General features: G+C 37.2%; 3 protein-coding genes across 3 annotated transcripts; 1 reads left to right on the top strand and 2 right to left on the bottom strand.

The window, feature by feature from the left end:
- Positions 1-2,275: 2,275 nt before the first annotated feature.
- Positions 2,276-3,648, top strand: LOC101310949 (wound-induced basic protein-like). The gene is made up of 2 exons (XM_004290132.1): positions 2,276-2,425; positions 3,294-3,648. Exons 1-2 carry the CDS (start codon positions 2,355-2,357, stop codon positions 3,364-3,366), a joined length of 144 nt encoding a protein of 47 aa, XP_004290180.1. The 5' UTR covers positions 2,276-2,354; the 3' UTR covers positions 3,367-3,648.
- A 646-nt stretch (positions 3,649-4,294) lies between these two features.
- Positions 4,295-5,244, bottom strand: LOC101310657. The gene is made up of 2 exons (XM_004290131.1): positions 5,042-5,244; positions 4,295-4,944 (listed from the first exon to the last, which is right to left on the bottom strand). Exons 1-2 carry the CDS (start codon positions 5,219-5,221, stop codon positions 4,495-4,497), a joined length of 630 nt encoding a protein of 209 aa, XP_004290179.1. The 5' UTR covers positions 5,222-5,244; the 3' UTR covers positions 4,295-4,494.
- Positions 5,245-10,892: 5,648 nt separating this feature from the next.
- On the bottom strand, positions 10,893-13,054 carry LOC101303010. Its single transcript, XM_004292310.1, has 4 exons — positions 12,994-13,054; positions 12,648-12,772; positions 11,396-11,530; positions 10,893-11,307 (listed from the first exon to the last, which is right to left on the bottom strand). The coding sequence occupies exons 1-4, from the start codon at positions 13,052-13,054 to the stop codon at positions 10,966-10,968; spliced, it is 663 nt and encodes a 220-aa protein (XP_004292358.1). The 3' UTR covers positions 10,893-10,965.
- Positions 13,055-14,685: the final 1,631 nt, after the last annotated feature.

Here is a 14,685-nt window from a genome sequence, read left to right as displayed (position 1 = left end):
GATAACTAAAAATTTCTAGTAAAAATTAGACGAAATAATATGTAAAAAAAGGTACCAAATAGTAAATATATATTAATTATATTACATAAATGGAATATTTCATAAATTAAGGGCATTTTAGGCAGTTTGGGATGTGTATTAAGTATAATACTGAAATGAAAAACTTGATAGGTGGTGTATTAAGTAAGAGGTGTGTATTAAGATATTAGGGGTGTGTATTTAAAATTTCTCTTGGAGTTGCATAGGCACAGAAAAGAAGAAAAAAAAAGTTAAATACAGTAGTTGTCTTGTTCGACGAAGCAAATTGGCACCATTGGACATGAAGGAAGAGAGAAACAGATGCTAAACTTTCTTTTCGACTCCAATAATTGTTGCAATCAGATCATCATTGTATAAATTGACAGATAAGAAATTCTACATTTATAACCTATAGCCACGTTTGATTTCCGGAATCAGGGTCTTGGGTTCATTTCCAGTGTTTGGATGCAACTAAAGTAAAATAGTGCCCAAGGGTAAGAACATGGGGGAGGGAGGGAATGGTTCCCGGGCCGGCAATCACCCCAAGAAACCACGAAACCACTTTCCCTTCTGATTTCCTACATTTACTACCTTCTTTTTTTTTGTTTTTTTGCTAAACTGTCCATGCTCAAATGGTTATTTCCCATTCTTATCCATATAAGTTTTGGAATTCTTACTATATTCCTGGCCTCTCTAAACACTGAAAAGAAAAATTGATGTGAACTGCAGCAATTTCTCATACCCGTAAAAAATCTAAAGAATTAATTTCCTTTCATTTTCTATCGATAAACCAAACGAGACTTATGTGAGATATTATATCATGTTTTTATATCTATATGTAAGTATATAACGAGTTTTCAGAAGTGTTACGCCCAAATTTTGGACAAATCACAAGTAACCTATTTGTGAGAACAAAGACCTTTTTTTTTTCCTTACGGTAATTTTTTTGATTACTGTAATACTTCAGCCATGACTTGCACCGTATTTTCACTAAATAATGAAGATATAGGTACTACCTACCTAACCAAAATTCAGTGTAGTAAAAGAGAAAGAAATAAACTATAAAATTGCCTAACTCGTGAGGAAATGAGCAAATCAATAATTGAGTAGAAATATGGAAATACCAAGATTGGCCATTCTGGTGACACTGACAGTGAAAGGACAATAAGGGCAATCATGTCATCACGGTAGAAACCCAGTGCCGTGTTCAGTTGTTCACAAGAACACGTAATATTGAAAAGCAGAGAGGGGCAAATCAGTAACTTAAGAAAAAGAAACGAGGGCAAAAGGGAAATTATAAATAGTGTGTGTGTGATTGGGGGTTGGTTGGTAGCGGGAAGGAAATGCAAAAGGAGGCCACCGACGAAACGGTGATTGGATGGACGGCCCCTATAATTACAAACCAACAAGATAATATGTCCCGCCAACCAAACGCGGCTCAATATGATGATGATCCCATTTTTTCCCCTCCTCCTGAAACCTACATATTTTTGATGATTTTCTACCTAATTATCACCTTAATACACTAAGCTGTTGATCTATTGGGTTGCCACATTATATTTCAAAGAAAATGAGTTCGATTAAGAATTTAAAATTGTTTTTGAATATAGTTTCACTGTAATAAAAATAATATTACAACAACAAATAAATAATAAAACATTTACTGATTCGATTGGTTGTACGACAATAATATCTAGTTATACAACCTTTTGAACTAGATAATCACTTACGAATCACTTATACTGTTAGTTTTAGAATTTTTCATCAATCCAACTAATACATGAATAAATCATATGTTCCTTATAAGTAATAACTATACAACGATATTCTGCATTCGTTCACCATCCTTTTGCTATGTGTAACGCGAGTCTTCATATACCATTTGTTGTTACTTGTTAGTAACATAAGTAATAAAAGTATGTCTGCCGCTCCACTGCATTTTGGACTTGAAAATGATGGTTTGATTGGTTTCGAATATGACAATGCGAAAATGCCACACTGGAACTCGTTGCTAGGTCGCCTGAATTTGTTCTATCCCCAAATCATCGTCGTTGGACACTTGAATTGCCAGTGGGCTAGAAGAATCTGGTCTGGATAATTATTGAGGATGTGCACCTGGATAATATATGAATTTGTCGAAAAAGAATATTAAATTTATGAAAAAAAACTAGAAACGCAGATGGGCTTAAAAAGGTCGACCCGACCCGGTCCGTAAGCCCAAGAGTGACCTGATGCGAGTATATAACGGATGAGACCGCCCTCTTTGGCGCAAGCAAGCAGCTGGAGAATTAGGGTTAAGGCTTTTTCTTCAACATCTTGAGAGCAACCGGAACACGATGATCTACGACGTCAACTCACCCCTTTTCAGGTCCTTCCTCAGTCAGAAGGGTGGCTCCTCCGACAAGAGGTCTTTTCTTCTCTCCAACCTCTTCTCTCTTTCACATTTGTGGTTATTAATTTCAGGGCTTCTTTTGTTACTATTCGATTCGAAATTGGTGCGTTTTGTTTCTGAGATATATGTTTGAGCCGGATTGGGTCGTTTACTGTGTTTACGTTATCCTAGTCAATTTTTTTTATTGTGGTATTTTGAATCTCTCGTGGGGCTGATGCTATTTCATGTGAAAATTGAATTATCTGTTCTGCCAAGTCTGGGTTTAGGTTGGTAATGAAGTGGTTGTATTGTAATGCAATTTGTTTTTGTTAGCCGAGGCCGTGCCGCCCAACTTGTCATTTGGTTTAAATTTCTTGGTTGGTTCAGTTGGGTGATTTTGTGGTGAAACATGTAGAGCTGTGCTGTTTGGCTTTGTTTAGTTTTGCGGTTATTAATTAAAGTGCATCAAGCTGTGGTGGAGATTGTGCAGCTGTTGAGGTGCATCGTACTTCTAATATGTTGAGGGTAATGAGTTGCTTTTAGGAATTATGATTTTGGATTCTGTATTATTATGCTTTGATGTGAAGATTGTATGGCTGTTAAGGGGCCAGCGGATTTGGCAGTGTCTGTTTTGGGATTTACTAGTTTTACCGATTATTGAGTCATCCCCTTTGAATACTTTTGAGTTTTATTATGGTGTTCGCAGGATGGTAATTAGTCGAAATGTGTATTTCCTAAAAGAAGAGAGCCCCCCCTCTGTATTTTGTGTTTCTTTTTCTTCTTACATATGTCATTCTGCTTGGTGGATGCATGTTCTCATTGTTTGTTTATTATTGTTCTGAACTGTATTTGTTTTCATGAGGCACTGCTTGACATATGGCTGTAACTTTGTTGGGCATTGCAGGAAGCTTGAAGAGCAGAAGCCAAAGGAACACAGGCCCAAAGCCAATGAGAACAAGCCCGTTATGAATGAGTGACAGCAGCCCGGCTTAGTAGCTATGGAAGACTTCAAGGATTAAGGTTTCATAAATTGATAAGTACTGGTACTTTGTTAAGACAATGTTTGTTATGATATGACTCGGCGTTTATGCGTCTCTTTTAGCAGTCGGACCCTAAAGTAGAAATCGGTAGAATTAAATCTGTATTGTAATGTAGATGTTGTCGGAATGTCCAGGAAATTGTTTCTTGGCAGTCTTATGCATTTCCATGCAAAACAGGTTTCAGACATGAGTTAATCGATCTTTTGAAATGTTATGTCTTGGTATGCGGAGTTCGGTATCTTGATATTATGTGTTGTTTCCTGATTCACCCCACCCCCTGCGCATCAAAACCAAACAATTGGTTCATAAATTACGTAATATTGAATAGTTGTCTTATAAAGATAGAACTGCCATTTCCCCAGCTTACTCCACTGCATGTGGATTTGGTACTATTGTTAACCAAAAGGCCTTTGCTTTGAAGTACTTACTAATCTCACTCCTTTAGCCCTCTGTTGCTTTATGGGGACATGCTCTTCTTAGCTTTGTATCAAGCTGGGTATACCAACTGGAATTAGGTCCTTTCTTATTTCTCATAAAATATCTTAAACTTTATCAAGTAGTTCAATCAGAACATAATAGCTAGCTGCAGCATTGGCAGCCAATTCAGGATATGTTTGAAGTTACAACCATCCAAATCACACCCTCCATAAAAAAAAAGTCTGGCTATTATACCCCATTATCTATTAAAGTCGATGGCTGTTGCTATAATATGAACTTATAACAGGTAAATGGCAATAAGAAGTTTTCAGGATAAGCAAACAAGGTTTCCATCTTAAGAAGGGTTATTTATTTATTTACTTGCATAACAAGACAACAAGGTTTCCCAAACTTAGCCTTTTTATTTATTTATTTATTTTTATTTCCCCTGTTTCATTGCTCTTGACCAACTCACGGACCATCCTGAGCCTCCACTTTCACTGCACCAGCACCCTGTCCATATCCCTTAGGCTTCTGCCTAGAAGAGCTACTCCATGGATATCTTTCTTTCGGAGATGCTGTTTCTATTGCTAGAAAAGCATTTTGACAATTTAGGCAACGAAGCCTGCAGTTTTGGTAGATCCTGTACTACTGATACTGGACCTTGCAGTGTATGCAAACAGTCCAGAAATGCTTGGGATCCTTGGCCCCGGGTTCCCTAGCCACGCCAAGACCTTCGCTCACCTCGGCAAGCAGCATGTTGGCATCGTTGAGCTGCTTCATGGCCTCTTCCAGAAGAGTAGCCTTCTCCTTGTGCATGGCCTCCAACTCCTTGCACTTGCTCTCCATGACCTCAGTTGCTTGCTTCTGCTGGTTAAGCTCATTTGACAAAATCTCAATCTTAGATTCATACTCCTTCTCGCGACAGTGATCGTCGACCTCTAGGCTCAGAATCTCATTTTCAGCCTCCTGTTTCACAAAGATCTTCTCGAACCTTCTTAATCTTTCCTCCAGCCCTGCAACATGAGCTATGGCTTCATCGCGCTGCTTTGAAATATCTGCAGTTTCCCTCAGCCACATGGCTAAGTGGAGCGAGGACTGAGAAGCAGTCAACAAATCAGTTCGAAAGCCATTTAACCAACAAAGAAGTTGTAAGAAGTTAAAAGGAGTGAAATCCTGAGAAACAAGTACTCACAGCAAGGGCACGGTGGGCTAAGTTCCTCCTCAGATCACCATCAGCGTATGCCTGCATAATGCTGGCATCAGCAGGGCCAAGCAGGTGAAGCAAAACCTTTTCAGCAGCAGCCGCATCACTCAATATGCTGATATCCTCAGGGATATTTTTTGTAGCATACATATGCTGGAAATAATACATTTTGGAATGTAATACACATCTTAACAGTTGTTTTGCACATTAGTAAAGCAAATATGATGCACCTGACCTGGTTTTTAGGAAGATATTTAAGAACTACAGAACATTTTTGATTCCATCTAGAACCTGCGTCTCAAGTTGGTTCTTTCGAATAAGAGTTTTAGACATCATAGTTTTGTTTCTTTTCTAATAACCTGTTTAATTTTCCAGTTCAAACAAGTAGGATATAGGAATTAAGAGTAAAATTGGTCCAAATACCAGAATAGGTTTCCCCTCTCAACCTGCTCAGGTGCAGCATCAGCAGCTGATATATAAGCTACATATATTCAACTTCTCTGAAGACTTAACCATGGCAAGGGTCTTCAGTCTTAACCATGTCGATAGAATACTTCAAGTGACAAGGGTACATGTCATGGATGTGAAATAACAAAGAGGACTAGTACTTACCTCCACCAGTTTATTCAGATCAGTGAAAAGAAAGGGGCGCAGACGATCAGGTTTTGCATTGGTACAAACTTGAGCATAAGTCTTCTTGTCAACCAATCCAGGAAGCTTCGGAGCGAGATTAACACTGCTTCTTTGGCAAATAACTGTAAATAAAGAGAGAAAAACAAAATGAATTATAGTAAAGAAAACCTTAATTCAAGGTTTAAATAACTGATGGGTTAGAATTACAGAACTTAAACTCGTATGATTAAGTTGGCTCTACATATTAGGTTACTAACAGCAGTGGAAGAATAGTGCATTCAACAAATTAGTCAAATTGTGTATAGCAAATTTCAACTAATTGTTACCAGAGCTTGATCTCGAGCGTTTTTGACTTCCTGAACTTCCCACGGTTAACTCCATCGAGTTTGATGCAGATGGTGACATTGCTCCTGCAATAAACAAGCAGACTGATTAACTGATTATGATGATATAAACTTGTGTCTGACTTACTCAACTCTCACTAAACGATTACTCATTTTGATTTTCTTACAGCTAATGAAAATATTTCACATGATTTTACCCTGCATATAGCAAGAAGAACAATGCATACCGAAACACATGATCCTATCCAAGCTAGAGTACTGAAACCAAGAAAAACTCACAAAGACAAAACCCCTGGAAAATGTAAAGAGCTTGGGGTTTTAAGGATGATGAGTCCCTACAATATGAGTAGCTGAAAGAGTAAGACGATGAAGAAGTGCTGAAGGGTGATTGGAGGATGCTGCACAATGATTACAAGCTTTTGACGGAAAAAAAGAAGAAGAGAGGAGGCTGCTCAGCCACTTCTGAACAACTGTCAACTGAGCACTGATAGATGAACATGGTCGCAACCAGACTAAGGGCACATATGAAACCTCGACGACGGAGACTGGACCGCCAAATGATCAGGAGGAGTCGCCGGTTTGAAAATTTAATCTACAGTCAAATTTTAGAAAAAGTTAACTGTCCACCGGTTGTAAACATAAAAATAAAAATAAATTAGTCACTTGTCTAATAGCGCGTGCAAGAAGACTAGTAATATTTGATAGCAATATAATAAGTTAAGAACAGGAATCGGAGATCTGAACTGAGATGGATATCGGAAGGTTGTGGAGAAGGTGAGATCGATGGAGGTGGGAAGAAGAGCAAAATGTGAAGAGAAATACCGAGGCACTAGAAGAAGTTTACGCAAAAAATTAGGACAAATTATAGTATCAATTCAAAGAGCTTAAGACTAACAAGAACTTGCGACCACATTGATCCATGAACTATAACACCAAAACAGATGCAACAAAATCTTAAGACCTATGTATAAGAATGGTAAATCGTGGGATTAGTTGTTAATTCCACATGAATGAAGCTTAATCTTTTGGTGATTTCATGCTACTTTTGAAATCGACACCTCCAATGTGAGCCTCTATCTATAATTCCATCCCCGGTATGCCTTTAGCTACTCACCAACTATAATCAATCTTGTCCAAAACCAAAGTAGAAATCGAACGACACTTGATTAAAATGTTGGATTAGATCGACCTCAAGACCAAAAACTATCTGAACAAAAAATTCAACATCATACAACTCAACCCAAAATTATAAAAAGATGTACTTTCTTTAAGCTTATAGGAGAAATGAATTGAGTTCGACAAAGCTCAAATTGAAGAAGAAAGATCTTGATTAGCAGGAAAAAAAATTTAGGTGTGAAGAAAGAACAATTCGAATTCAAGAAACTCTTATCGAAAGAGAAAATAACTAGAATGGGTTACAAGGCACACCTCAAATCTACAAAACACTTGATTTAATCTACAAAGGAAATCAGAGTGTTTTGAACTCTGAAACTTCACCGTCAATTTAGAACTTAAATAGCGTGAGCGAGATACCCAAGCAACAACCTCAAAGAAAATGTGAAAGAAAAAGAAGTATAATAAAAACAAAATCGCAGCAGGTTAATGCGTTTTCAATGTGACTACTTTATTTGAAACAACAAATGGCTCGTGAAGATATAGAAGTCTGGTCAACAAATATGAGTTTCTTAGATACAGGGCCCTTCCAATGAGGGATCCCTATTTTAAGCTATTTATAGGGATAGGGCATTACACCAACTTCCCGATTATAATTTTACATCTCTACCGTTCATATCTTAGGTCTACATGAGTAGATCACCTCTACAAAATTTCATATGATTTGGTGATCGTTAAGACTTTCAAAAGTTCAATTTAGTTTTAATGACCTTCAACGGTTTTAGTTTGACATAAGCTGGACCGTTCAAGATTATTAAAACTAAATCAAACTTTTGAAAGCCTTAACGATCACCAAATTATATGAAATTTTGTAGAGGTGATCTACTCATATAGACCTAAGATATGAACGGTGGAGATGTAAAAATTCAATTGGGAAGTGGTGTAATGCCCTATCCCTAAAAAATGACCAAAAATAGGGATCCCTCAATGGAAGGGAGCTGTTCTTAGATATTATCTAAAAATATGTGGATACGATTTAAATGTGTGAATATAATTTACCATAAAAGTTCATGAAGGTTGCATGGTAATAGGATCAAAGACGTAGGGCAAATAAGTCTTTTAATATCTTGTCGTTTAGTGTGAATGTGTTCACATGGACAAGCGTTTCGCTCTTACAAATGACCAAATGTGAGTGTATGCATACATTACATGAGACACTTTTTTTTGGTCTGTGAAGAAAATATGTAAATTAGTTTACGTTATAGAATAGTCATTAATGTTAGTAAAGAGAAAACTAGGGGTTGCTATAAACCCAATCCAAACCAGGAACTCATACGCTGGGTTGTGGAATCTCAAAGGCTCGAGGTTTAGTAAATTCACATCGCTTTAGATTGAGATTTACGAACAAGATGAACATAAAATTAGTCTAACAATCTTAATCATTGCGATTTTACGTTTCTGGTAATGTCTAACAAAATTGTTTAACCTAGAAAGTACAAAGTTAAATATAACAAGAATTAGACAGAAAGAAAGCATCAAATATACCAACAACAAATATTGTAAAGTCACATATTACAATCATCACCAACTGTACATTAGGAACCAAATAACTTAATCTAGATACTCATGTCAATATCTTGCCGGATCTTACCCACATAGTGTTTCGAATTATTACAACTTTTAGGGAGATTCTCCCGAAGACTCAAAATCAACTAGGTGACGTTTATTTAGAACTTTTATTTCATCCCTCAAATACTTTTGGCAATGAGGTTGGTTTGTTGAAATGCTTTAATCCATATGACTCACTGAGCTCAGTGATGAAACATTTATCTTGTGACCATCACTGTGGACGACAACGATTGAATTTTGAGCAACCGCGCTGATAAGGATTAGCAGCTCCAGGCGTGATCTCACCAGGTGCTTTGTTGTTGTTGTTGTTAGGAGGGCAACCTGGGTGTGGCCCGCCTGGTTTATGGCAAGGATCAGCATCTCCAGGGTTAAGAAATTTTCTATCTGCTGCAACTCCACGGTTCAACGCCATCATGTTAATGAAGAGGAGTACTACAATGAAGATCAATGATTTCATGTTTGAATAACCCATGATTTCTGTTTACAATGAAAGTCTATAAGCCGTTGGCTATTTATATGAGTTTTGGCTACGGTTTTGAGTTTAGAAATGTGAAGTTTAGAAGATTGGGTTTGTTTTGCAGTTAGTTTGTTATGTCTTCCTGGTTCATTTCACAATTGATGACCTATTCAGTTTCTTAGTTTAGCATAAGCATAGTTACTAAGTTTATACGGTAATAAACCTGTAATTAGCTAATTGCGTGAAAAATAACACGGTAATATTATGATTGTCAAAAGCCCTACTATGACAGAATATTTAGCTTCGAATCCAACCACATTGCCATACCCCATTTGGACTGCACTGAACACGTCGGAATATTCAAAGTGGCGAGTTGTCAGTATAGTTGATAGAGTCTGAGAGCATACAAATCAACCTCCAAAGCATATGTAACCGAAATTTAGTAGCCAATTAAGCATTCTGATAAGGGCTAGGAGAAATAGAATAATTCATAAATGAGGTTTTTTTTTTTAATTTTTCTTAAAGGAAATGAGGTCTTAGTAGCCAAGCTCAAGCTGCAACATCCAAATCTAGTTGACTTTCTTCTTGCTGATTTTTCTGGATCAACTATGTGGCTCCAGAGTATGCTAGTGCTCGGAAATCAGTTCTCCATCAGCGTAAGAGTTGTCATAAAGCAATAGCTTTAGGGGTTCAGAGTTTGTACCTTCACAAATGGCAGGAGTACTCGCTCTTGGCACCTGCATAATCTACTTCCTCTAAAAGTCCACAAGAGGAAACCTTAAAAGGATACATTGTCAAGCATTTCAAAGATTGCAACTGCCATTCATCTCATATTGAATAGCTTTAGAAAACTAAAATCTTTCATTTGTTTGATAATATGAACTAAGCACTGATTTCCATAAGCTTTGGTAAAGACTAATTTTTCTTTGATAATACTGTAATTGTACCAGGCAGATCACGCAACTAAAGTAATCAGAAAGGGATTAGCTTGGAGACCAGATATAGGTTGCCAAAACATGGATTCTGTTTCCAATTTTAATTAATCTAAACTAGCTCATATAGCACCTTGCAGCTCTTGCCATATTGACCCCCCACTTGTCTATTGTCCTATGCAGCAGCAGAGCCTTTCACCTTCAATGAAGCATGGTCACTTGAATTCTGATGTTGCTGGAGAGAAGAGCTACTGGATGACCTGGAAATCTGTGGCAGTGGAGCAACTTCTAAGGCCATAAAGGTGTTATGACAGTTTTGGCAAAGGAGACGGTTTCTTTGATAAATCCTATGATACTCGAAGTACATTTTGCAGTGATTGCAAATCGTCCAGAAACACGGAGCATTCCCGGCCTCCACTTCTTTCCTTGATGCATTAGAGCCCTCTCCATCCATTTCACAGTCTTCACCTTCCTCCTGAAACTTTTCTTGAGACCACCTCCTCACCCGCCTTTTGAGTTCTTTAATCATCTCCCTGGTTATCATGTTACCATCATTGTTCTGCTTATGGTTTTCGTTCCTCTGGAGAACCACTTTTAGTTCAGCACTTGGAGCAATCATTTCTTTGGTACGCTTTTCCATTTCCATGTCGCAAAGTGCCCTATACACGTCACAGTTCTTCTGGAGCTGCTTCACTTGGACCTCAGCCTGAGACAAGGTACTTGTCATCTTCTCAATACCTTTCCCAGCAACATGAAGACCCTGGGTAACTACGGAAAGGTCAGCATTGGCTTCCCTAAGCTGCTTCAGGACCCCTTCCAGATGACAGAAAACTCCTCCAGACGAGTAGCTTTCTCCTGATGCAAGGCCTCCTGCTCCTTCCACTTACTCTCCCACATTTCAGCCTTCTGCCTCTGATGACTAACATCATTTAACAAACCATCAAGCTTGGATTCATACTCCCTCTTCATGCTAGAGTATTTCAGGATCTGTTGCCTCAGAATCTCGATTACTGCCTCCTGTTTCGTAGTGGTTTCCCCAAAGTTTCTAACTCTGTTCTCCAGGTCTGCAACACGAGCATTTGCTTCATCTCGCTCCTTGGAGACATCTCCAGTATCCCTTAGCCACATAGCAAGATGGAGGCAGGACTGAGTAATAATCCGCAGATCAGTTGCAAAACTATCAAACCAACACAGAAATAGAAAAGTGATGACACTCTGGACGACAATCACTTACAGCAAGGGCATGGTGTGCTAAGTTCTGCTTCAGATCTCCGTCAATATACTCCTGAATAATCCTGGTATCAGCAGGACCAAGTAGGTCCAGCAAAACCCTCTCAGCAGCAGCTGGGTCTCTCAATATACTGATAATCTGAGGGGAATCCTTTTCAGTAGTCAGTATATGAAAACGACATTTTGTTATGTTACATATCAACTAATTAGAAAGGTAGAAACGGCTGACTGGGATTCTAGGATCCCAATTCTGAAGTTGATTCTTCCAGACAGGAGTTATATATTGTTGGTTCAGTCTTTTCTAGTTCAGTCGTTGTAAAGAATAATTAGTGGGAACGTGCTCCTGTTTTAACTTTAAGACCATAGTTGACCAAAAAACCAGGTCTGAAGGAACTAACATCTCAAACTATCTTCCAACTTCCAAGTCACCTACTTAGTGATTTTTGCTTATTAAAGCTATGATATCCAAATAAACTTCTTCCTGAATCCTATTTGTTAATAAATAAAAGTTTGTATAAAAGGGATTGTGTGTTTCATACCTAGCTCAGCATTGGATTCCCCTCTCGGCTTAATTCTAGAATGCACGATATCAAAACACAGTATATAATTAACTATACTAGTTATACAGAATTGTTCACCTGGGGGCTAGATATGAAATTTAAGCAAAAGCAAATAGACTTTTAACAAAAACTACACAAGAATTGCAACATTTTCCTATCAACAGATGTAACTACCTCCATTAATAGTTTGGAACTTTGGATCAATTATGCAGTTAGATATGAGCTAGATGCTAATGCATATAGAGAAGCAAGACCTACACTTGCAATCACTTTTTAAATTGATTCATCAGGCTTAGATAGAGATCTTATTATTTTATTATGCTTGCCTAAAATTTCCTACTTCATAGAGAACAGAAGAAAGTGACAAACACACAAAACATGATCAGCAGGAAAGCATATGCACCAGAGAGCCCAGTTACTTTCAGAACTAATCATGTAAGTCTTCAATTCTATTATAACCAAAACACCAGTATATAAATTATTTCATTACTTTTTCTAAATTGTTTAAGGGTTTCCAGTTATTTTCATAGAAGCTCTTGATGATTAGTAACTAAACTAGAAATCTCAACATGTCCTTCAAACAAAATCAGGATGTGAGTATCATTCTACACACTATTTCTCTCAACCTAGAAATTCTGACATTTGTCAACATGGTGGATAAACAAAAGTTTGGTACATCTGATAATGCATTCTTACCTCTGATTGATTTACATTGTTTGAAGGCGTGAGATGTACATCATCAGGTTTCTCCTGGGTGGAAGTTTGAAGAGAAGTTCCCTTGTCACAAAAACCATGAAGTGGAGCTGCACCCGAACTACTTCCTGCAAAGACCTATTTGGTTATTTACCTAATAATCTATCAAGAAAGTAAATAAACAACAATAACCTGTTGAATCAGATTCATAGTTACCAAAAACTAGAAAATTCTCTTGAAGCAACGACTAGTCAGAAGTACACAGAGGAAAAATTGTATGCCTAAACAAATTTGTATCCAAAAAAGCAATTAATCATAGCTTGCATTGCTCATTTGAGCTAGTACTTACCGGAACATGTTTTCAAGCGTTTCTGTCTTCTTAAGCTCACCATGGTTGATCCCAAATCCATTACCAGGGAGCTCACTAGTTCGTCATCGTTGTGTGACAAATTACTCCTAGAATAAGCAGGCAGACTAATTATAATGATGTACACAACTGGGACCGCTTGGCAACTAAACTGTTCCTAAAGGAGTTCGACTAAATAAATTAGAACAATCATTAAAAACTCAAATGCAAACTCAAATGTAAGTAACAAGAGAGAAACGGCATCAAAGGGTAACAAGTTTCACAAGAAAAGCAACTGAGTGATCAAACCACGAGGGAAACCAACATCTATAAAGTACTACCAGCTAGTCGAGTGACTAAAAATTTCACTTCACTTTCAATTGGTACCATGAAAGATTATCTCAGGAAAAGCTATTAGGAACTGGCAATAGGATCATGGTTATTAGAAATTACTCACCACAGTGACCCTGCGAGTCACTCAAGAACACGTTCCCTTTTTTATCTAGAGAAGCATTGCTAAACAGTCCCATATGGAACTAGAATACAAAGATCTCAGTAGAGCGAACAATTCATTCAGCTACTTGACTTCAGCATCTGTCATTTATTTATATCTTTGGGATATAACTATTCTGATATGGCTGGTTCTCTGAGGTACTTGACATATGCCAAATAAGCCTATTTGCTCAAACATAAATTAATAAAATGCATCGAAAAGAGACAATCCATGTTTTTATACAGATCCCCACATAGTGGAATCAAATATGAAATTCTAGCCCCTTTTTAAAGTGGAATACACTTGAAAAAGACATTTTTCCATACTAATGGATTTGGGTCCATAAACTTACATGGGTTTAAGAATTGGAACAAGGGGTTTATGCAGAAAGATCCATCATGTAAAACCAAACAGAAAGCTCCATCATATAAAACCAAACAGAAAGTTCCTTTCTTTCTTGCATAGATTTTAAGTAAAACAAAAATAAAAACAGAAACCCAAAACATAAATTAAGCTGAAATCATATTCTCATGCAGTAGAATACAGAAATCGAGAGTAACCCACAAAGCTAACAATAAAGGAGAGACCTTTAGTTCTTTAAACATCGTCAACGAGAAATGCTCATGACTGGAATCAGAAAACAATCCCATAAATGCAAAATTTGGATTCAGTAAGCAAAAGGCAAAACAAGGCATTGAGTATGTAAAAAGGAAGCAATTTTCGTTTACCTCAGGAGGCAGAGAAGGTGTGGATGGTGAAACGAAAACTAAAACCCTGGCCTTGGAGAGAAAACAGCTTGGGGTTTTTACGCACATTTAACATTTTGACCAGACGCAAGTCTCTCTTTACTCGCTACAGTACTACGTTCTTTAGTTTTGTTTTTTTTTCTTTTTCATTTTTTATTTAATAGGCATCTCACAAAATAGAAAAAAAAATTTTATTAACACATCCCTAATCGCTAAATACATATTTCATACATAATACATCACCTATCAATTTTTTTGTTTTAACATTTTACTAGATACACATACTCAAACTTCCTACAATATCCTCATTTAATATACACAACTTATTCACTAAATAGTAAATATTCCTTGAAAGTTTTTATTTTTTCTGTAAAGGGTTTAACCTTGTTAAGATCTCCTCGAGGGATTTTCCTTTGTTAACAACTTCTTCCATCAGTTTTCCTTGACAAATTTTCT

Source organism: Fragaria vesca, linkage group LG2 (genome assembly GCF_000184155.1).
Source record: "Fragaria vesca subsp. vesca linkage group LG2, FraVesHawaii_1.0, whole genome shotgun sequence".
Lineage (NCBI taxonomy): Eukaryota > Viridiplantae > Streptophyta > Magnoliopsida > Rosales > Rosaceae > Fragaria > Fragaria vesca.
Note: the sequence above shows the minus strand (reverse complement) of the source record. Positions and strands in the feature narration are given on the sequence as shown.